The sequence below is a fragment of the Pteropus medius genome, unplaced genomic scaffold, assembly GCF_902729225.1.
Source record: "Pteropus medius unplaced genomic scaffold, Ma_sr-lr_union100, whole genome shotgun sequence".
Lineage (NCBI taxonomy): Eukaryota > Metazoa > Chordata > Mammalia > Chiroptera > Pteropodidae > Pteropus > Pteropus medius.
In genome coordinates this window covers 14,373,796-14,397,460 of record NW_024349798.1, presented here as the reverse complement: position 1 = coordinate 14,397,460, position 23,665 = coordinate 14,373,796, and the positions used below count along the sequence as shown (strand labels likewise).

General features: G+C 54.2%; 1 protein-coding gene across 1 annotated transcript in view; it reads right to left on the bottom strand.

Moving 5' to 3' along the window:
* Window positions 1-1,220: 1,220 nt before the first annotated feature.
* ABCC1 (ATP binding cassette subfamily C member 1 (ABCC1 blood group)) overlaps window positions 1,221-23,665 on the bottom strand; it is a 126,882-nt gene continuing 104,437 nt past the window's right edge. Inside the window, exons 19-30 of the mRNA XM_039885581.1 lie at window positions 17,783-17,873; window positions 16,904-17,039; window positions 14,781-14,988; window positions 13,615-13,925; window positions 9,882-10,081; window positions 8,420-8,546; window positions 7,786-7,887; window positions 5,512-5,658; window positions 4,047-4,205; window positions 3,338-3,504; window positions 2,077-2,271; window positions 1,221-1,512 (exon numbers count right to left, since the gene is read on the bottom strand). Coding sequence (XP_039741515.1) covers window positions 1,404-1,512; window positions 2,077-2,271; window positions 3,338-3,504; window positions 4,047-4,205; window positions 5,512-5,658; window positions 7,786-7,887; window positions 8,420-8,546; window positions 9,882-10,081; window positions 13,615-13,925; window positions 14,781-14,988; window positions 16,904-17,039; window positions 17,783-17,873 — 1,952 coding nt within the window. The 3' untranslated portion in view covers window positions 1,221-1,403. The remainder of the gene's footprint in view (window positions 1,513-2,076; window positions 2,272-3,337; window positions 3,505-4,046; window positions 4,206-5,511; window positions 5,659-7,785; window positions 7,888-8,419; window positions 8,547-9,881; window positions 10,082-13,614; window positions 13,926-14,780; window positions 14,989-16,903; window positions 17,040-17,782; window positions 17,874-23,665) is intronic.

Sequence of the window (23,665 nt, the reverse complement as noted above, 5' to 3'; positions counted from 1 at the left end):
AGGAAGAAAGATGTTTCTCTGGGTCTGAAGTCAGCCATGCCATTCAGAGCAAGTCTGAAACTTGGGGCCGCCAGGGACCTCTTTCTGCTTTTTGGGTCTCCCTTTGGTCTCCAACTGCAAGACCTAAGGGAAGGCCTCGAAGGGCTCCCCGTCTCCATTTCCTTCCAGGAACGCAGGGACCGACTGTCTGATGCCAGGCCAACTCAGCTATTCCCTGGGAACGCTGCTCCCCAGCCCAGTACTTCCTCCCAAGGAATTAGAAGTCGAGACTGTTTTTCTATGGGAGCAGTACTTAAAAAAAGAAAAAGAAAAGAAATCACTGATACTCATAAATGGGTCCTTTTCTTGTCCTGGAAGACACTCCATAACTAAATGTCCAGTTCTCCATGCTGCCACCCTTGACAGCTAAACCAGAGGCCAAGGGCGAGAAACTGAAATCTAAAAACGAGAGGACTCAACGGAGCTCAATTCCAACCGGCCATACTTGGAGGTGCCCAGTGCTCTTGGCTTTGTGACCATGAGCTGACCTGTCAGGTACCTGAAGGCGTAAACTCAGGCCGACAACGGGCCAACAGAGGCAAGGAAAAGGCTGGAGCGGGTGAGGAGGTGAGCGACCAAGTCGGGGAGTCAACACTGAAAGAGGACCTCCCGGCCCAGGAGTCCCAGGTCCGGGCCACCCGTAGGTCCAGGCAAGTCCCATCAGTGAGACGTGAGGGGGTGACGAGGCTGCCTGTGGCCTGGGAAGCAAGTCCCCGGTGCAGGCAGTGCTGGGCCCTCGGTTCCCAGCGTCAGGGCGCCCGGAAGACCAGGTGGTGGGTAAGGAGTGCCCGAGGGTGAGGATGACCTTCACCTGGCCCCTCACCTCCCAGCTGCGGCCCCGAGGAGACAAAGCTTTCTGGGCAGAGCCAGACCAGGACGTTGGAGGTGCTGAGGACAGCTGCCGGGGGCCGGGGCGCTTCTCGAAGACTTGGAATCCATAGACTTTGGCTGACGAGATCTGAGGCAGTTGGCTGGATTTGGTCACTAGCATATTTTCCACAACCAATGTCTCCAACACCTCCCCGCAGAGCACGGAGGACATGGGCGTGCGTTCTCAGGGGTGTGAGGACACGTGTGTGTCTTGTGGGGTAACGCAGCCGAGGGCGCATGGTTCTGGGTGGGCCGCGTCTCTATGTCTCTCCTGTTCCTTCACGGCCAACTCCAGGCAGGGGCCAGATGACGGCTGCTTTGTGCGTGTTTTGGTTTTTTGGGGTTTGGTTTTTCTTTTCTTTTCTTTTCTTTTTTTTTTTGGTTTCTGGATGCGGGATCCCAGGAAGCTGACTTGTTCTGGGATGCTGGCGTGTGGGCCCTGCGGGTCAGACCAGACACACACATCTGACATCTGCGGGTCAGACATCTGACACTCACACCAAGCCCGCGTCTTTGGCCATGCTGTAGAAGAGACCTCTCCGCTGTAGGAGGTCGGATGGGGGGCCGCACTCCCGGATCTCTCCTTTGTCCAGGACGATCACCCTGCAAGGGGAGGGATGCAGACATGAGCGGTAGGGAAGGGGCTGGCACCCCACGCCCTCGAGAGCGCAACTGGCCAAGTCCCCACCTCAGGTCAGGCCCCTAAGACCTTCGTCTAGAACTTACAAAGCGGCCAGCAGGCTTTCCCACTGGTTGTCTGTCCTCGACCCCTATTTCTAGTCAAAGTCTGGCGATATTACGCACAATACTCGCTGTCACCTTCTACATGTCCTTCCCAGCACGATTTGCTTTTATTTGTTGCTGTGTTTATTGTCTATCTCTGCAGCTGGCCCCCAACTAATCTATAAGGTCCCTTAGGCAGGCTCGTGTCTGGCAGCTCCCTGCTGAGTCCCCACTGCCTGAAACAGAGCTGGGAATGTAAGAGGCGCTCCGCACATGTGTTGACTGAATAAATGATTGATGTCAGAAATACTGGATAACACTGGATCACAGTTCCACGAACTGGCGCTGACCCTAGGCATAGGATGCTGTTGAGTGAATGAACGAATGAATGAATGAATGAATGACTCGGTGAACAAGGTGAACCCCAAGGCCCGGAGGCTTCACCTCGTGTAGTCCATGATGGTGTTGAGCCGGTGAGCGATGGTGAGGACAGTGCAGTTGTCGAACTGCGTCCGGATGGTGGACTGGATGAGGTCATCCGTTTCCAGGTCCACGGCCGCCGTGGCCTCGTCCAACACAAGGATCTTGGTCTTCCTCAGCAGGGCCCGGGCCAGGCACACGAGCTGGCGCTGCCCAACACTGGACCGGGAGGAAAGGACCAGGAGACAGAGTGTCAAAACCACCCCTACCCCGAGCCCGGATCTGGGCCGGGCAGAGGGAGAGACGCCGGTGCTGCTCCGAGCGGGAGAGCACCCCGTTCCCGCACCCCGTTCCTGCCTCCACCCCTACGGCGGACGTCAACCAGAACGCTCTTCCTGTCAAGCTACAAACAGGCTCCGAGTCATTCTCAACACAGGGCTCAGAGGAATATCCCAAATATTTGACTAGATCAGCACGAGCGGTGTAACAGCAACGGCCCAATACCCAGGCCTTCTGTAGGGTCCACAGGGCTGACCCCATGCTCTGGCCAGTGGGGTGCTGGCGAACGTGCGGCTGGCAGAGGCTTGACCAGGAATGTTATGTCTTACGCCTCTGCCACCACCACAGCAACACATCTGGGCCGCTTGGAGGATGAGGGACACGGGGAGCAGATCCTAAATGCCCCGGGGGACGGCAACTGGATCAGCCAATAGCAGCGGCCCCACGGCCACATGAGTGAGGCCGGCCGCAATCACCAGAGCCACCTGGCTCACCACCCTGTGTTCGAGCTGTCAGGTTTCGTGCTTGGTTGTCATGGTGACGGATGACAGACAGAGGCATGACACTGGAGGACTCAGGTCCCCTGCTGTGCCTGGCATGGCTGGACCCCAGCGAAGCTGGGGGGAGGGCCAAGGCAGCTGGGGCAGCTTGGGGACCCGAGCTCAGAGCAGTGCTGCTTACTGACCTGTAGAGAAACCGTTCCATGGTTTAAGGACTGACGGTCACTCTCAACTGAATGGAAACGTGGTGGCCATCCAAGTGACACGTCATGGGAAAATGAGCCTGGACTGAAACCCATTCTACAGACACCAAAACTGGGGCCCCAAGAGACTCATGTGTGGCAGAGCTGGGACCCAAATCCGGGCCTGACGCTGACGCCAAAGGACAGAGAGTCTTCAAGCCCCGTGCCCGTGACCGAGGGGCAGCCGAGGTGGCCTGGGCGGGTTGGGGGGGGGAAGGGGGAAGGGTGGAGGGTGGGGAGTGGGGGGGGCCCAGCCCCGCCTACCTCAGGTTCTCCCCGCCCTCCGCACACTCGTGGTTCAGCTTATCCGGAAGAGCCGACACGAAGTTCTTCAGGTGAGCCAGCTCCAGGGCCGTCCAGACTTCCTCGTCCGAGTACTGGCCGAACGGGTCCAGGTTCATGCGGAGGGAACCCGAAAACAAAATGGGGTCCTGTTCAGAGAGAAGGTGGCGGGACTGCATGTGAGGCTCACATCGCTTCGGGCGGGGGCGGGGCAGGGGCGGCGGCAAGGTCAGGGCAAGGTCAGGATGAGCGAGGCCCTAGAGTGCCTCGGAATCGCTGTTTCTGGGGATGTCAGTTATGAGGGGGAAGAAAAGTCTGGCAAGCCCTGGGTTAGGTGGAATAAAATAGATCACTTTTTTTTTTGCAAGACTTCCCAGAGCCTTCGATATGCAGATGTGTCGGGAACCTTCCAGAAGGGAGGTGTGGTGCCGGTAATTCCTAATTGTAAAACGCTGTGGGTTCCTCTGCACTCCCTCCCTCCAAAACAGAATCTTAGGAGAAATTCTGGGGAGTGACGCTCAGTTAGTTCCCATTGCTGTTTATATGCTAAGAAGTGAGTCGGGAGAGAAGAAACAGCGTTAATTCCAACAAAAATACTAAAGTAGGAACAAATGGCCATCTGTGCTGAGGACACACGCACTGCTTTGAGTGTGGCTGGGCGCGCCCACCCCCGGCCCCACGCACACCCCACCTGGGGGATGATGGTGATCTTGAAGCGCAGGTCGTGCAGGCCGATCTTGGAGATGTTCACATCATCGATGATGATGTCTCCCTCTGCGGACTCGTTGATCCGAAACAAGCCGAGGGTCAGGGATGACTTCCCAGCTCCCGTCCGCCCCACGATGCCAACCTGCGGGACAGGAAGGGCCCAGTGTGAGGTGGGGACACGGCTGTCTGGAGGGTTAACTCCTGCCCCAGAGCCCTCTCCCTCACCAGCTTCCCAGAGACACTGCTTGAGGGGCTGCACGGTCCAAGGTCAGGAAGGACTCCCTTTTCTTTGCCAGCTCTTTTTATAAGCTACTAGAGACCTCCAAAGGGACAGGCATCAGGCAGGAGGGATTTTCAATGAGGCCCTGTTATTTTCAACTCAAGATAATGTTACGTAATTATCAGCTCCTTCACACTGTCTTACAGTTCTTCACTGGTGAGCTCCTCATCTGCAGCTGCTGAAGTATCTCAAAGATTCAAGCAGGTCCTCCCTCCCCAACCCCAGCTGTGTGAACAAAAGGAGGAGTCTGGGACCTGGTCTCCCCTTATCTCCTCCTGGGGGAATGGGGCACCCTGTGCAATGGCCAATGAGTGACGTTTCCATCGTCCAAATACAACTCTGACCTTCTCGTCCGGGCTCTTAAAAGAGGCAGTCTTGTCACAGAGTGACGTCACGGTCTCAGGATATAACATAAGCCACAAAGCCTCAGTGAGAACACTGCCCACCCTGTTCTCCTTGTTGTAAGTTAGAGAAATTATCTCGTGGGAACAGGACATTCCGAGCCTTGTGTTAGGGACAGTTTAACGAGTCATGAAGGCAGCATTGTCCCCTGGAAAACAGCCAGGAAGATCCTTGGTCTAATTCCTGACGAGGGCCTGAGGGTCTCAGGGGAAGAAGGACACCTTCCAGGGACCGCCTGGGACCGAGGGTATTCTGACAATTTCACGTGTCCCTTGAGCCACCCCTAGCAGTGACGATGACATCTTTCTATTCTAGAGACTGCAAACTCAGTGTCTACAGAGGCCAGGTAGGCACCTGAATGGGGCAGGGAGGAACCACATGGACTGAAAAGCTCACGTCTTGTCTAGAAAGAGCCAGGCAGGGAGCATGGATGGGCCCAGAGCGGCTAGATACTGCAATCTTTCAAGGAAAGCAGGAAATGGATTTTTATATAAAACGTTCGAGATTTTTTTAATATTTGCAACTTCTTTGGATTTTTTTCAAGACCTATCTATAGGCCTCATCTGGCCCTCAGGCTACAAGTCTGCACCCCTGTCGGACAGTCTCCGAGCAGTGTTTACTTCCACAAGCCTCTCCAAAGACCGGCAACCCCATCTGGTGGTGGTGTGGAGCCGCGGTGGACTGGGGGAGCCACGAGGCTGGTGTCGCCTGCATGGGCACAACCTGTACTCTACTGCGAACGGGCGGGGGGACAGTGTGCACCCACCTTTTCCCCTCCATCGATGGTAATGTTGATGTGCTTGAGAACCAAGTCCAAGTCCTCTCGGTAACGCAGGCCGTAGTCACGGAACTCCACCCGGCCCACCTGTGGCCAGGTGCTGGACGGAGCCATCTCCTCGATCCGCCAGGGAGCCTGCGATGGGTGGGGGGAGAAGGGGGTGGGACGTGAATAAGGAATCGGAGGTTCATCTCGAGTGCCCCAAGGCTCTACGTGAGCTGGCCTCCACGACCCCTCCGACCTCACCTCCCTCTCTCCCGCTCACTCTGCTCCCCACACTGACATCGGGGCGATTTATCTGACGCACCCACACTCCCTGCTTCTGGGCCTTTGCACTGCAGCTTCCTCTGCCTGGGACGCTCTTCTCCAGTCTCCCCGGTCGGCCTGCTCCCTGTCATCCTGCAGATGTCCGGTCAATTCGGACCGCCCTCCTAGCCTTGCAGCCCTCTCTCCTCGCCCCTGCCTCATTCATTTAAGTATGTATTTCTATGTTGTCGCCCATGCCCACCCGAATAACCTCTCCATGCGGACAGGTTCTTTTATTGCCTGTTCACGGTTATATCCCAGGGCCCAGAGCACATAGTAAACGCTCAATAAGTAACCGTGGACTGAATCAACGAACGAATGGTGGTCTTCTCTGAACAGACACGAGGGCCGACTGCCTTCTAGGTCTGAAGCACAATAATGAAAGGGACAGCTAACACTCGACGATCACTCCGCCACGTCTGTGTGATCCTCACCACGGCACCGTAAGTGGGGGCCTTTCATTATTCCCCAGTTCACACACGAGAAAACTGAGACACAGAGAGGGCAGGTGACTTGCCCAGGGTCACGCGGCCCCTATTTGAAAAGCTTCTGAGTTCAGTCCAGCGCTTCCTGAGGTCTACAACTGGACATGCTCTGGGCCAGGTTTGGGGCTGTCTTTGGGGAAAGGAGAGGGATGGAGAGAACTATAAAGGAGAACTTTCACCCTTTCTTCCCCATAACTATCTTATCTTATTTTTGACAAGTATCTTTCTCTTTTATAATCTGTCTGTATAAATGAAAGGGTCATGATGTAAGAACACAGAGGGGTCTATATAACATATAACCTATTAACACGCAAATAAAAAAATATATTAATGATGGTAGGGCCCTTTACTTTTCTCTTGTATTTTTCAAATATGCTCGTATATTCTAGAAATATAAAAATAAATATTTAAAAGAAGTAAAACAAGTAAAAAAAAATATATATTTTTTAATAAATTGAATCTCGTACTTTAAATAGGTGGGAAACTCCTAGTGTAATGCACCTCACTTTCACAGGGGGCGCTCACACCGTTCTGAGTAATGCTCTCTGGTGATCTGGGACCTGAGTCACTGTGTGAATCAGAGCAGGAAAGCCCCGGGGGCATAGGTCACCTCTGTAGATACTTTAAGACAGAGCTTAATCGGGCCCACCCTGGTCTCATCCCCAAGGGGCACGTTCTTGGGGGGCGGGGTGCACGGTGGCACAGACCCAAAATTCTGAGCTTGCCAGTTCCCAGCCACGTGATCTTAGACAGGTAACTTAACCTCTTCGTGTCTCAGTTTCCTCACCTGTAAAACAGGGGTAATAATAGGACGTGGGTTTTGAGGCTGTGTAAAGATTATGTGAATTACTCTGGGCAAAACGTGCAGGACAGGGCCTGACGCCTCCACAGGGGCACACGGTGGGTCCCCATCATTAGTCCTGGTGGTGGAGCACTCAGTGGAGGAGTCGCACGGAGCAGTGGCATCTGCCGGGGCAGATGGCATCACTGTCACTCTCGTTATCATTGCTGCTGCTACTGGCGATGGCGTGCGGGCAAATGAGGCCGTTATTAGGGACGATGTAGCAATGAAGGCTGGAGGGACATCGCGCTCCTGACCACGTGGGATCAGCCACCGCGCCTCCCTAGACTACCTTTCCTCCATCTATAAACGGTAACTGCAGAGTGTCCCACACTTGGGTCCGTTCCTTACGAAGATCATGATGTTTGCAACATCCGTGGACCGATTCTCTTATCATTGACTTCGAATACTTTTAATCAACTCATTTGTACTTCATTTTAAAACCTACTTAAAGAGGAAACTAGTCTCCTTGTCCATAATAGAAGTCCCCCATAAAAACACGTCACGTTATTTTTGTCAGATAGAGGTCGCCCGGTGCAGGCAAACGTGGTTTGGCTCAGAGGGTTCTTTTGCGTAAAGGTACACCAAAGATCAGGCCAACAGGTCGGGCCAGGGCCTTGCTCCAGCTACCTCCTTCTCGGTTTCTGAATACTCCTTGAGTCTCTCCACAGCCACGATGTTGGCCTCCATCTCCGACGACATCCGAACGAGCCAGTTTAAGTAGGCAGTGACCTGCAAGTAGAGAAGTCACGCAGAGCTTCTAGAGCGAGCTTGGGTTGCTTTCTTTTCATGCAGTAATTATGAGTTAGGAAATATTCCAGTTGAGAAAGGTACAGTGAATGGCAATCCCACGTGGAACCTTCACCCCGACCGGCCCCGCTGCATCTCTTGAGCAAGTAACCGCATTTCGAAACCCCTCAGGGGCCACATGTAGTCGGAAAGGAAGTGAGACAGTATTTTGAACTAAATAATAACAGGAAAACACAGCGTATCAAAATTGGGGAGATGCAGCTAAACAAGGCTTCGAGGGAAATTCATAGCGTTAAAAAGCATTTTTCTCCTGGAGTTGGAGGCATCCGGGACACACGTGTAACTTCTGTCCTGCTCCAGTCGGTCACTGGGCTTTCGACTCGCTCCTCACATTCCGCCCAAACCCCTTCCTATCCACCATGCCCACAGGGGCCCAAAGCAAAGGCCCAAGAACCCGACGACTGGCTCCCTCGTTAAGAGAAATGGAAAATCCAGCAAGAGCACCCTTTCTTACCTGCAACGAGTAAGACACCGAGAGGCCCACCAAGCCAGCACTGAGGCTGTGCCGGGAGATCACGGCGAAGAGGGCAGCGAACAGGACAATGCAGTTGCCGACATACTCCAGCCGCACGGCCAGCCACCTGCAGGGGGCACACAGGTAGGTGGACAGACACATGCGCTTGGAGTCGGCTTTTCAGGGGCTAGGTTTCCGGTTCCAAAAGGGGGTCACTTTGCGAACTGAAATAATCCCTGACAGTTCTGAGCGAGGCCTTCTCTGCCTTGCTCGTTGGGCACAGGGAGGGGAAGGGCTGAAGTCATTCCTTATTCATCTGGCAACTCCAGCGATTACCAGGGAGTTCTCCAGAAGCAGTGTCCCCAGAAATCTGAAGCTTGCCTTTTTAAAAACCAGCGTTTTGTCACTGAAACCTTTAAAATATACCCGTGTATGCACTTTTGAAAAAAGATGTCCTCGAACACTCCTACATACTAAGAAGCCATCAACTGTGAGAGGCACCACGGATTTAAATAACCTTCTCTTGGCAGAGGGGCAGGGGGAGAGGGAGAAATAAGCCACCGCTCTCGGTGAGGCCGTGAATGTTCCCAAGCCCAGGTCACCCTCATCTCAGAATCATTAAAGCGTATTTTATCTTTTAAAATACAGATATTTTAACGGTTTAAAGCTACCTTTTGCAGGATATCACACAGCATTAGGAATGTTCGTCTAGGGAAGTGGTGTGGTCAGCCTTTTTCCCACACAGACCTGAAGGCCCACGTGACTAACCTTCACAGGGGTGGGCTACCCTCACAGACAGACCCAGGTGGCGACAAACGCCCTAGGAATTCCGCCAGGGAAGGCACGGTCTCCAGTAACCCACGGTCTCCCGGCCACTCTTACACTACAGGATTGTACTGTGTATGCTGGACGGGCTGCCGGTGGGTTCTGATGGGTCTCTGTCAGGATGCCGTTAGTCCCCACCCCACCTCCGCCTCAGGATTTTCCACCCCACATCTCAAAAACTACATCAGGACGCAAGTGAGCGAGGAGGACACTCTTTTAGAAATAAATCTGACACTTTTCTCGATTTGGCCAATGATTAGCAACTTCTGTCTCTTTTGTTTTGATTAATACTATCCAACATCCTGGACAGCTCGGACGGCAATTTCACGTGGTTCAACCCAATACGAGGAAATTGCTTCCTGCACTTATCAGGGGAGGTGGCGGGTGAGGGGTGATCCATGGTAGGAAAATACTCAACAGCGGAACGTGACTGTCACCGCTGAGCTTGTCCAGTTCCTGCAGTACTTCCTGCTCCAGTGCGACCCTCTGTCCTTGTAACTTAAAGGCCCCTGGAGTGCGGGACGCTCACAGTGCCCGTCTGCTTTTAACGGTTACTCTGTCCATGGGAGGGCCAGGGTCTGTCTTCACACCCTCCACACTTCCTGTGCCCCCCTTCCGCGGGCCTGTGCGCCCCCACCTGTTGGCCACGATGCTGGGGTAATAGGCCTTCTGGTTCTCGTCCACCTTCAGGTCACTCTGGCGGATGAAGCGCTCCTGGTCCGCGAAGGCCCGGATGACGCTGACACCCAGCAAGGTCTCGTTGAAGTGGGAGTAAACCGGGGAGCGGCTGACCGACTCGAGACGCTTCAGCTGCCTGGAAGAGGCCACGTAGAACCTCTGCGGGGAGAGAATGGATAAGGGAGGCGCTGGAGGACATGTGGGCATAACTGAGGGCTCTAGGAGGCAAAAGGCTGGAGCTGGACCGCTCTTAACAGGTGTCTCCCCTCACCTGGAGAGCTGCAGGCACAGGGCCGACAATCACGACGACCGTGACGACAATGACAATAACTAACATGTACATAGAGCCCACCCTCCCAGGCACTGTTTTAAATACGTTCGCATGTATCGGCTCATTGAATCCTCACCGCAAACCTCTGAGGTGCCCATTCCTTTCTCATCACCAGTAAACAGGCACAAGGAAGTTAGCCGACCTCTTCCTCTAGAAAGTGGCAGAGAGGGGATTCGAACCCAGATGGAGCAAAAGCAGATCACCACGAGGGGCTTCGAGGAGCTGTGAACAGACACTGGACTGCTCATCTGAGGTCACCTGAGCTCTCGGCCTTAGTCTCCTCGTTTGTACAAATGGAACAGGTGAGACCGAGGGTCCCTATCACACAAGTGCTGAAGACAGAATGCATGAGCAGCTGCTTTATAAACAGAGCCGGACGATTGAACAAAAGCTAGTCAGGGACCTGGCTAGCCTGCCTCCTGCCCTGTGACAGGTGTCCTGGGCCATCCTGGGGCAAAGGTCTTCCACGGAGGATACCGAACAGCTTCTTCCTGGATGGCAGTTCACACAGTAATTTGAATCCACAGTTGGGTACCCTTCTGGGGCCCCCAAATCTCTGAAAGCTAACCCAGGGACCACGCCAACCTGGGCAGTCCCAGAACGGGTGTCCCGCCAATTTCCTGAACGTGGGTCAGATGACATCTCTCCTCCGGCGATTCCCCTGCCTTGAATGAAATCCAGATCCCATGGCGTTGACCCAGGGCCCTGGGGGTCCACCCTCATCACCCCCTCTCACTGGCTTTCTTTCTAAACATCCGGACGGAAAATAGTTCTAAAGTGTTCTGCCTGCTCAACTGACTCCGCTTTTCAGGTCCTCAGAGTTTTATTTACCGTAAAAATCTAACTCGAGACAAAGCTTTGTTAAGGAATAATCTGATCTTTAAAAAACGGTATTAGCTGCCCTTTGAAATTCGTTTTCAGGAGATGTAATCCGCCCAGTGGGATTTCCTTGCTCTTCAGAGACCAGCAACATGGAAGCCCCAACAGAATCACACACCACCCGACCAGCTTACCTTTTTATAAAAAGAACTTGCTTTTAAATTAAAACAGTCATGTATATTCGGTTTTTAAAATTTTGGGGGGTGGGTGATGGAAATAAGAAGATTAAAAAAAAAAAACATTACGTTAAGTCGATATCCTGAAATAAATAAGCACTATTCAAATTTCAGTGTATAGCCTTTTTGGTCTTTTTCCGAAAAAAAGAGAGTGTGTGCGTGTGTGTAAATATACCCATACACACCTATCTCTCAATTAAAAAGTGGCTTTTCGCTGTAATGTACACCCACTGGAAAGTGCCCTAAACCTTTACAGCTTGATGGACTTTTACGTTTATGTTTCCTGGCGTACTCGCTACCTGATGGAAATCTAGAACGTTTTCAGCACTCCACGAAATTCGCGGCGTCAGTCGCCACCATGGCCGCTATTCTGACATCTGTCACCGTGTGGTCTTGCCTGTTCTTGAACATCACAGAAATGCAATCACACAGTGTGGACCCTTCGTGGCTGGTTTCTTTTGATCAGGACAGTCTCTGTGGGGTTCACCGATGCTGTGTGTAGCAGGAGTTCCCTTCCTTTTTATTGCTAAGTCATTTCCTGCAATGAACATTTGAACTGTTGCTAATTTGGGGCTATTGTGAGTCAAGATGCTAAGAACATTCTAGCACCCTTTTTTTTTTGGTGGGGGAGTAGATACATTCTCTCATTTCTTTTGCATATATACTGAGGAGTGAGACATGATGAGCTGTCTCATTTAGCTAAAAGCCATTAAAAAACAAAACAAAACACCAAACCTCTCCCCTACTCCGCCCCCCGCCCCTGAGGCAGGCAATGCTTTCATTTTGCTGCCTCTCTTTCCAGGCCTGCCCACGCACGCACGTTAATGTATTTCATCTTCGTTACAGTGACGGTGCGCATACAGCATGAACCTTTGCCAAATTCGTTTCCTTTGTTGTTTAGAAATAACATCGGTGGTGTTGCAACAGTGTCTTCCTAACCATCCCTGTTAAAGACACATAAGATTCTGTCACGGAACACTGCGCGGTGGCCGACCGGACCAAGGCCTCCAGGACCCCGCCGTCAGCAAGCCCCAGGGTGCTGCGGGGTGTGGCGCACTTGCAATTTCTTACTCGTGTTAAGGGTGGAAAATTTTCAAGTGAGCAAACTAGCTAAGTCAGCTACAGGTAAGAAATATCTTTAGATATCAGAAGTTGTCCTACTTGCTTGTGTGTGGTTTAGGAAGTGTATTGTATAAAATATGTAGATGGCCAATGTCTGCTTCTGTAATCCATTTACTTGTTAATTAAGGGTGTTGTTCCGGGCAAAGATATGCTAAAAGCCAACTTCCACTTCTGTAATCTGCTGGCTTGTTCAGGAGACCACCAGGATATGGTCTTGAGCTTTATCAGCTGCCTGCTCTGAAAGCTCGGGGCTGATCTCCTCTAGCCCTGTGTGGTAGAGAGTCAGTCGCCGGCCGGCTAATAAAGGCTCATAATTAATCTCAATTGGCTCCGTGGGTCTCAGAATCGTTCGCGCCGTAACACTCGGTCTGCGTTGCAGTCATCAGGCTCCCGTCTAAACCACTGTCCCCCACTAGCAAGCGTGCTGCAGCTAAGGCTTCAGGGGCAAGAAAGGGCAGGCGGCGCCATGACTGTCAGCATGAGTGTGGGAATCAAACGTGCTTGAGTCCACACTCCCAGCCCTGCTAGGTGGGCCTCGACACGCTCATCTGTCAGCTGGACACGCCGTCTGTGCTGAAGCCTAAGAAGCCACGAGTGATGCTGACTCATGCTCCCCTGCCTGTTCCTCTTCCTGGGTCTCGTTTTATGAAATACGGAAGTGATGGCTGGAGCTTAAGAATGAAAAGCTTATGCAAAGACAGAACAAAAACACAGTGAAAGAGTCTGGCGGACTAACGGACTCATGGAGCTGCCATACCAGCCTTGGATGGTCTACCTCTATATTTCTATTACGGGAGAGAAAAATAAACGTCTGTCTTGTTTAAGCTGCTGTTATTCCCATCTCCATTATCTGCAGGGGGCTTAGAAACCAGAGAATTTCATACAATTCTTCAAGAGATTTCAATAACCAAGGTTATCTTTATAGCTACAGTTTTTTCTTTCTTTTATGATGTACAGCTACAAAAACAAAACTTATTATTAGAAAAAAGGACATTTGGGTAACCACAAGCTGAAAACAATCAGCTAAGATATTCAAAACCAAGGGCGACAAATCTAACGCCCGCCCCAGCAAACCCTCGACAGCTCTATGCTGGGGACGTGACACGGTGAGGCGAGCCCCTGGCTCACACCGGGGCACAGCGCACCACAGGGCTCCTTCTGGACACCAGGAGCCCACGTCTCACCTGGACGAAGAAGTAGATGAGGCCCAGGGGTGGGATGATGACGGCCGCGATGGGCGTGGCCAGCAGGATGATGATGCAGGCGCCAACGACATTGAACAGGGAGCCCAGGAACATCTTGATGACCTGCGGGATCATCGAGTCCACCGTGTCCAGCTCCTTGGAGAAGCGGTTCACCAGGTTCCCACTGGGCGTCCGCTCGAAGAAGCTCATGGGCGACCGCAGGATGTTCTGCAGCAGGGCCAGGTGCAGGCGGCTGGAGGCCAAGATACCCCCGATGGACACCGCCATGGAGTAGCCGAACACGGTGACACCTACGAACACTCTGGCGTTAACCTCCGCAGCGGCAGGGGGCCGAGCGGAGGGCAGGGACGAGTGGCTGAGCCGCACTCTGCCTCCGTCAACGCCAGCTCTGCCACATACTGGCTCTGTGGCTTGGGCAACTTACTTAACCTCTCAGTTTCTGCATTTCTAAAAACAGGGAAAACAGTAGCTCCTACCTCATGGGATTGCTTCAAGGGTAAAATGAGTTAAAGCATGTGAAAGTGTTTAAAACAGAACCAGGAACCAAGTAAGTGCTCAGCAGACATTAGCCATTAGCACTAGTGCTGGTTTGGGGAGCCTCATGAGACCACAAGAAGTGGGTACGGCAGAGTTTCTCAACCTCGCTACTGACGTGGGGGCTGTGCTGTCTATTGCAAGACGCTTTAGCAGCATCCCTGGCCTCATTCGGAAGTTGTGACAACCGAGAAGATGTCCCTACGCTGCCAAACGTCCTTGAGTTAAAAACCACGAGTATAAACTAATTCTCGCTGTCAGGCAGCAGGTAAAAGTCCCCAGATGAGACTTTGCAGAAGTGCCTTCCCCCCAACTGGGCCCCATGGTCAGGGCCCCTGCTCACCCAAGCTCTGGGTGGCCTCTCTTCCTCAACTTCCCTCCCCAGTATAAGGGGGCCCCGTGAAACAAAGCACCCAAGGAGCATTCATTCCACAAATAGCTGAGGGTCTACTGTGCAACAGGCACCGTTCGTCTGGGTTCGGCTTGGTTGGAGGTTTACAGAATGTTGACAAGTGAGGTCGGGGGTGGGACCAATTCTCTAATAAGACATGGATGCGGTTCCAAGTGCAAAAATCAGGTGGGGTGGGGGAGGATGCGGGGGCGGCCCCTACCTTGCAAGATGCCCAGGGCCCCGTAGACGCCCAGCCGGACTTCGGTGTGCATCTGGGTCCCGTTGACGATGGGGTCATCGGTCCAGATGCTCAGCCAATAGTTGGAGACCAGGGCAGCAATGTGGTTGCACAGGAAAAGGAAGATGCTCAGGAAGGAGATGAAAAGTCCGATGGCCTTCATGTAGTCCCAGTACACGGACAGCTTGACCTGGAGGCCACGCGAGAGCAGGCGTTTTACACAGTGCACCCAGCCCGGGTCAGTGCCCATGCTCACACCCGTGACGCCCGCCCCGCGAGTTGGGGAGCTTCATGGGACCACGAGAAGGGGTCAAAGTCAGCAGCAGATCAAGTCAAGGTCTCCGCCCCTGCTGGGCTTGGTTTCGGCAAACTCCAGGTTCCTCAGGTGTGCTCACTGTCATGTCGAGCTTTGCACGCTGGATTTGGGGTCATAAAAGTCACGTCTGAATTAGTCTGGCTGAAAGGTGGCGGGAGAGAGACCGGCAGTCTGACGTACAACTGCGTGCTTCCTTTCCACGTTTCTTTTTCAAGTCTGTTCTTCTGACTGCAGTGGCGGGGAGGGGGTCGGAGCAGCGAACGGGGTTATTTCACCCGCTCGGGCCCTCACGCGGCTGAGCGGCCTGCCGCCCCTGCGGTGACTCTGCGGCACTCCTTCCTCACGAGCAGGGGAACGTGGCCACGTGGGAGGCCAAAGTGACCAGGTGGCTGAGCCTGGCCCCGCTCCTGACCCGACTCTGGCAAGGGACAAGCCCCACCCCCATCTCTGCTCTCACGTCCTCTGGGCGCTGTGGGATGAAATGCGTCTGGCATCTCTGGCCCTTCCTTCTGAGGTCCTTGATTTGGGGTCCCTTCTTTGGCTCCCTGGGGTCAGCAAGGGCAAGGAGGAAGGACGTACTACAGCCACCTCTGTCCCCGGCCATGGGCGTGACGGCAAGATGAGGGCAGAAGCCAGGGACAGAGGGTCCCGGGAATAACGGACACGTCCAGGGAAGTCTGAGACAGGACTGCCCCCACCCCCACATGTCCCTGACCACCTTTCATGGGTTGTTTGTTTTTCTTTATCTGTATACTTATTTTTTACCTTAAAAATTCTATTCCCTGTGCTCTAAAAACAAAACAAAACATTTGTTTTTAAAAATAAACTCTGGATCACTGCCACAAGGGGAAAATGATTGACGCCTGCCCCAAATAGATAAATAGTGAAAAAAAAAACACAAGAGCTTGAGACCCACTCTGCTTGTTACAAAGAAAAGTGAGTGACTGTTCGCTCTAGAGACCTGAATGTTTGTGTCCCCAACAAAATTCCTGTGTTGAAATCCTAACCCCCAAGGTGAGGCTGTAAGGAGGTGGGGCCTCTGGGAGGTGATCAGGTCGTGAAGGGGATCGGCGCCCTCGTAAAAGTGACCCCAGATAGTTCCCCCACCCCTTGTGCCACGTGAGGACACATGAAGAAGGCAGCCGTCTGTGGATCAGGAAGCGGGCCCTCGCCGGACACTGCATCCGCTGGGGCCTTGATCTCGGACTTGGGGCCTCCAGACATGCGAACAATACATGTGTTTCTAAGCCAGCCAGTCGATGAGATCCTATTACAGCAGCCCAAACAGACTAAGATGGTGAGGTATTACAGACGGGCTGGCGACCAGCTGAGAGTCTCACTGACATCGTCGCAAGGGCTAAAGGAGAAGCGAAGAAAAATGTTCTCTGACTACGTCGTTGAACGTCCTTCAGCGCAGAGCCTGTGGCAGCCTGAAACCATCTCCTAGGCCACCGAACCCTGATTCAAAGCGTCCACGTCACCTACCGCTGACGAGAAGCCCCCAGCTGCTCAGAGGAGGTGGCAGTCCGAACGGCAGAGACCACAAGGGCCAACCCTAGAGTTCGACCGCCAGGGTTCACATCCCAGCTCTGCCACTCACCGGCTGCGACCCTGGGTGAGTCGCCGAGGCTCTCGGGACCTCGATTCCCTGTACTTAAAACAGTACCTCTATAGGCTCCTCGTGACGAAGACACGAGTTACTACGAGCAGCACGCTCCGCACGGGCCCGGCACGCACGGACGCGCCGTCGATGCCGGCCCTCGCGCTTGTTCAGGGAGCCGCTCCTCACCTGCCCTGTCTGAGCCTTGTCCGCCTCCATCAGCTTCCAGCTTTCCTCCTTCTTGGCCCCGGCTTTCTGCAGCTCGGCGGGGTTGTTGTGGTGCCGGCCGACGTCCCCGCTGTAGGAGGAGGAGCTGCTGAGCTGTCTGGGGAAAGCGAGGCATGTGGGTGTCATTGGAGGGAAGGCTGGGAAAGGGGTTTACAGATGCTGCTGGGAGCGGAAGGGGCGTGCTCCGGGGCCCCACGGAAGAACCTTCCTTTACGCAGGCGTTGTTCACAACGCTTTTCCTGCCCAGCAGTGGTCACCGGCTTCATGCAGACCACCACAGATTACCACAGGTCATGTGACCCAGAGGTCTTTCCTGCCCCAGGCAGTTCTGTTCCCTGGGGACTTGGAACCTTGGGGAATGACGTGGGTGGGTGTGTGTGGGTGTGTGAGAGAGCAGGCATGCCAGCGAGCGAGCACACAAGAACATTCCTCTCAGCCATGGCTCTGACCCACGTAAGCAGAGGGGATGGAGTGTGATCTGTCTGGTCACCCACTCTCTCGACTGCTTCCTGGTTTGCCTGCCTCGGTGAGGCAAGCATCTGGGCTGCAGGGGCCTTGGGAGCTGGGCGCCGGGGGCTTTCTAGGCCTGCGGCTGGTTAGGAGCTGAGGAGCTGAGTCTTGCCAATAGCTATGGGAGGGCCCACGTGGATCCACCCCTAGACCGAGCCTTTGGATAAGACCCCAGCCCCCAGCGTGGGCGACACCTTGGCTGCAGGCTGTGAGAGACACGGAGCTAAGCCTTGAGATGGCACCCTGTCCCTCCTCTCTCCCCACAGGCAGTGGGAGCAGAACGGGGTGCGTGGAGAACCCATAGCAGCGGGCCCTCGTCCCGGCCCTTACCTCTGCAGCTGCCTCCCTGCGGAGTCCATCACCACCATGCCATTCTCCATCTGCTTCATTTCCTTCCCTGGGACGCTCGTGCCCCCTAAACCTGGCGGGAAAGGGGGCGGGATCGTGGTTTCAAGACCAACGCCAAAACCAAAGACAAGGAAAACGTGTCACTTAGAGGGGAGATGGCAGATAATCTGGCCCCCAGGAAGCTCAGAAAGCCAAGACCTGCTTTGCTGAGGCCACGAGCAGGCTCCCAGCTGGGTGCAGGAGCCAATTACCAGTTAGCTAACTACTAGTTAGCTGGTTTCCTTGGGGGCTGGGATGGTGCTTCACCATTGTCTCGGGCCCTGTTAGCTGAGGGCGCTGGGCCTGAGCATGTGCCCAGAGCCTGCGGCAACAGGTACAGTCTTATTCCTCTGACAGTCAGTCTCTCTGCTCCACGAAGTTTGGCTAAAGGGGCCAGGATGCAAAGAACCATGCAGTGGGGAAAGGCACAGCCCTCTGGTCCCCAAGCACCCTCAGCGGAGGCGGCACTCAGAATAAATTCACAATCAGCTTTGGCACTGGCCAGTAGAGTCCCAGGGGGTCCCCGGCCATGCCAAGAGTTAACCCTTTGGAGGCTGCATGACAAGGAGGTACAGAAGGTCCAGAGTAGGGGGGACCTGGGGCAGCGGCTGCTTCCCCAATAGTAAGGAAGTATTTTAATAACTGTTACGGCCACCATGGGGCACACGTCAGCCAGCCATGTGCCCCAATCCCAGGAAGCACCCACTCAACATTTATCACCACCACCTCAGCGACGGTATGGCTGCGTTCACCAATGAGTGCTTGCCCGCAGTGCTGGGCTGAAACACACTATCTCCTTTAATCTTCCCAAGTCCGCGGTGATGCATTTCCTGCCCCTGACTGCGCTGCTTTCCTCTCTGGTGCTGGGAGAGAGTATGAGAGAGAAGCACAATCTACGGCTCCCAAGGGCCGAAGGAGGGGAGGGATGCAGGAGAGAAGTTACAGAAGGGGATAAATACACAGCCGGGGTGACCTGGGACCATGCTCACAGGACATGCATGAAAGCTTAATACAGAAAGACAGGCTCTCTGGGGTGACGGCCATGGGAAAAACAAAGACGACAGAAAGCTGGGGTTCGTTCCTAGGGTGGGGGACCTCTGAGCCGTGACTCTCAATCTTGGCTGTGAACCAACCACCGGGGACACCCGGGGTCCAGCTCCGGTGCCTGCAGTGACTCTGCCAGGCAGACGGGGGCCCCCGTGCCGAGTCAGAGCACAGTCAGGTATGAAGTGTTCTCTCGCTTCCCAGCTGTGTGTACTTGGAAAGCGATTCACCTCTCTGAGCCTCAACGGCTGCATCAGCAAAGTGGGAGTCACCTCAGCACCGACCCTCACAGGCGAGAGGAGGAACGAGTCAGGCATGGCCCTCGTTGAGGGCAAAGGCACCACTGTGCTCATTGCTATCTGCATTTTAAACGTGTCCTACAGATAATTCTGGAGCACAGCCAGGATGGAGAATCACTGCTCTAAACATTCCGTGGCGGCATCTTTTTCTCTTAAATTGAAAAAAAAAAGAATGCTAACCTGAACGAGGAAGGAGGGCGCTAACAGGCAGGGCGGCCCACACGGCCACACGCGCAGTGCTCACACACGTGCCCGCATCGGGGGCCTGGGCCTGGCCCCGACCTTCCTACTCTGTGCAGGGATGGGGCTGTCTGCAAACACACTCCCAGCAACGCCTGTCCTGGGAGCGGGGGCTTCAGGGCCACGCTGTCCTCCTGCTGCCCGGGCCGCCCTGCGTAGGCCCCAGCCTCCCCTGCTCCCGCTCCTTACTCAGCAGCAGCCACTGGGCACGGACGGGAGCCCCCGCGGTGGCCTCCTGTGGCTGCCTCCTCTTTTCAACCTGATGAGCCCACAGGCTGGTGCACCAACTGGGGCAGCCAGAAAATTCTCCGGCACAAGGGGAGGGGCTCGGAACGCAGGAGGGGCAGGGTGCACGTGAGCAGGCCTGCCATCCCCTCGGCTTTCTCCGCAGGGGATTAGCCCTGCCCCTCGTCCTTTGGTCTCAGCAGGCCTGTCTGTGCCCTAGGGTGCCCCGGGTTCCCCCAGCCAAGTGGGGAGCTGCCCGAGGTCAGCCCATCAGAACCCCTCCCCCAGGACTTTGAACTGTCACGGGCCCCGCAAGGACCAAAGATAGTTCCAACTGATCCGTCCTCGAGGAATCTTTCCCAGGGCTCCCGTTTCCCAAGTCCTGAGCTTGTCCAGTTTTGCCTTTGGTTTCTAAGCCACCTGGTGACCTTTCAGTAAACACCCTCGTTGTTCAGCGGCCAGAGCCAGCTTCCGCGGCTTGCAAAAGGGCCTTCTGTCTGGACCTTCAGCCACACACTGCTGGTCATGAAAGGCAGGGGGGATGGGCCTGCTCCACGGCCACTTTGGGCCGTGACCTCACCAGAGGAGGACAGGGCAGCTCTTCCTGTGGAAATCCTGCTAGAAGACATCTCATCTGTGGGTGCCCACAGCCACCTGTGGTCACTGCATCAGGCCCTCATCACCTGCACTGTCGTGGCCTGCCTGGGTCTTGACCACACCCAGGAGGTGTAACCATCAAACTGTTGCCACTCATTGTTCATCTACCATGTGCCAGGCGTTTCGCAACCAGCATCTCCTTCAAGGCATGCTGGTCATCGTCATCTGACCTTTGAGACAGTAAAGCTTAGCCAAGGTCACCTAGCTGACAAGCAGAGAGCTGGAGATTCGAACTGTACACCCAAGTGGCCACCCGAAAGCCTGGCACATAGCAGGTGCCCAACAGAGGTCTGCTAGAGGAACAGTGGGAGGGGGTGTGAGTGCAGACGTTCAGGGGCCCCTCCCCCAGCATGCGGAGACAGGACAAGTCCATCCACAACCTCATTCTGCAAGCACAGCCACTCCTAGCCCAAGCGTCACTGACCTTCCTCTTCCGTGTCCACCTCACTGTCGCCTGGGAATTCACAAGATCCAAGAAAGTGTTAAGAACCGAGGCAAAAACTCCCTCCCTGAGCCCCTGCTTAAATGCCCAGAGGGGGTGGATGGATGTCTTCTCTTAAGGGTGAGGGGCGAGGATGGCTGAGGGACCTGCTGCGTTTGTGCCTCGGTCTCCCCATCACACATATCCCGGGTAGAGCCCGCAGAAGCACGCTGCATGAAGCTGGCCCCTTTCTCCAAAAGTTATAAGTGTTTAAACATAAAAAGCCTAAGTGTTTAAGTGTTTAAGCGTAAGTGTTTAAACATAAACAGGGCTAGAAAAATGCAGACCAACCTTTTGTCTTTACGCCTGATTTCACGGCAGCAGAGAGAGAGAAAGAAAGAAAGACACTGTGACAGGGCAGGTGTGGCGGCTGGGAGGTGGCACAGGCCTCAGTTCCAGCTCACACCCTTTAGTTCTTCAAGGACTTCAAACCTCACTCTGAGCCGGCTACACATGGAGCCAAGAAACGGGGACGAGAAGGTGACTTGGCTCAGATACCATCTTGGACCCTCCCAGGCTAGGAGGAGGACCCCACCCCTCCTCGTGTTTCTCACGGCCTCCCAGGCTGGCCTCCAACACTAAGACGTCCTTGATTATTTAGTGTGTCACCCCCATCGAACTGTGAGCTGGACTGGGTCTCAGCCACCACTTTCTTCCAAGCGCCCGGCGCATTGGATGGCCATGTTAGGTTGCACAGGATGTGCACTGCACAATTCAAGAAACGCCATTTTGCACAGTGGCTCTAGTATCAGGGGTCCCTGTGGCAAACTACAGGCACCTTGGGTACCTCTGATGGACAGGTTAACCAACGAACTGCCAGATGAACAAGCAGAAGGAGCATCACAACAGCCACAGTGGTGCCACCTCATAGCCCGTACCCACAAAGCTGACTTCTAAACCGGCCCTGAGAGAAAGGAGTAAAATCGGCTCGTATTTCTTCTAATCTGGGATATGTATGGAGCTGTGTTATTGTCCCACGCCCACAGACCTACAGACTGCTTGCGCGGGGCAAGACTTAAACAGTCAAGGAGTAATTCATCCGTTCGTCCACTCAACGCATTTACGGAGTGTCTACGATATGGCACTGTTCTCAGTCCTGGGGATACAGAGGGGACCAACAAGCCCTCGTGGAGCTTCGATTCCAAGCGGGGACAGAGAAACAATAAACAACTTAGATCCGGAATTTGCTGTCAGACAGTGATAAGTGCTACAGAGAAAAATAAAGCAGGGTAGGGGGGGATAAACAAATGATGCTATAATAATTCTTTTAAAGCAAAGGCATGAAACCTGAGATCCAATGACTGTTCCCTGAGCGCGTCTAAGCGCCCGCCGGGTGTGGGGCTGCGAAGCCTGGGCAGCGCACTCGGCCCGCCGCTGGCCTCTCACAGGCTGTTTATTCCAGCAGCACTGCCTTTACTCAAGAAGGTTCTGGAACTCCATCTGGGCAAGGGCCAGCGGGCAAGCCTCCCTTGAGAGAAGGATCCAAGTCACCGCTTTGCAGTCAACGCCTCGTTTTTGCCCAAAAACGGAAGTGACCGGCCGCGTCGCCTGACCTTCCCCTCCCCGATGGGGCCCTTGAGTTCTTCGTGCTCAAGAGGGAGAAATATGGCCGGTGAGGACAGCCCGAAGGAACGCGCGGCCTGCGGACGGGCTCTCCGGCGGCTGCTCGGGGTTTCCGACAGGGTTTGGAACACGGGGAGGCGCTTATGACCCCGACCGCCAGGGAAAGAGGCCTAGGAAAGGCGGGTGGGACGGAGGCCAAACGCCACCGCGGTCCCCTCTGGGTGGCGGGAGGGGGGGTGTTCCTGTTCCTGGTTCCCTGCGCTTTTCTGCAGTCTGCATTTGTCTACAATGAGCACGCACTGATTTTATAATTGGTAAAAAAAAAAAAAAAAAAATTTCAGCATAAATCTGAAAAGGAAAAAAATAGGTCAGGAGGTTGAGAATGCAAAACAAACAGGCTCTGAAAAAGCAGACCCATTGTGGAATCGGAGGTCTTTCCCAAGATGACGAGGAAGGCTCTGGAGTGGCCTGAGATGAGGCAGAGTTCCTCACCTGCCTGGTGAGGCGGAATGAGGCTGTTGGTGGAGGGCAGGGAGGTGGGGGAGGCGGGCGGGGGAGGCGGGCTGTGCACTGCAGGGTGTTCGGGGGGGCATCTCTGGTCTCTAGGTGCACGAGGCATCTGCCCCCACCTCAGCTGTGACAACCACACATGTCTGCAGACGTCGCAAAGCGTCCCTGGGAGGCACAAATGTTCCCTGGTGAAAACCACTGCTCTAGCTTAAGTTCCTAAGAAAGAAACCGGGGCACATAAAAACGCTCTTCACCTTCCAGGTACGAAGGTCTGTCAGTCTCTTCACCACCTCCCAAAAAAGTTTCCTAGAAATCAGTGTACTCGACAGCCCCACCCCAAGCCTGGTTCCTGTTATGTCTCCCCTTCCCTACCCCGATGAGAAAGAATCCCCCCAAACCAACACCCCCCCACTTCAGGCTGGGTGTTCTAAAAAAAAGAACTGGTCCTGAAGTAATGCGGGGAAAAAAAAAAAAAAGTTCTCTTTGGGGCAGCAAGGAGATGGTTCTGCAAATGAAATCCAGGGTCCCACTGGGAGCTTGGGACTGGCTGAAAGTGGAATGACTGATGAAGCCCTGCACACACCGTGACTAAGGCTTCACATTGGGGGAGACCACCTGCAGGGGAAGGGTGGGGAAGGAGGAGGGGCTACTTGATTTGACTTCACACCCCACTGGGCTGGGTGAAACAAGATAGGGGAAATGACCCCTGAGTGCAGTGGGGTGATGGGGAAGTGGCCTCATCACATAAGTCTGCAGTGCTGATGTGTGCCAAAAAAAAAACAGAAAAGAAAGGAAAAAAAAAAAAAC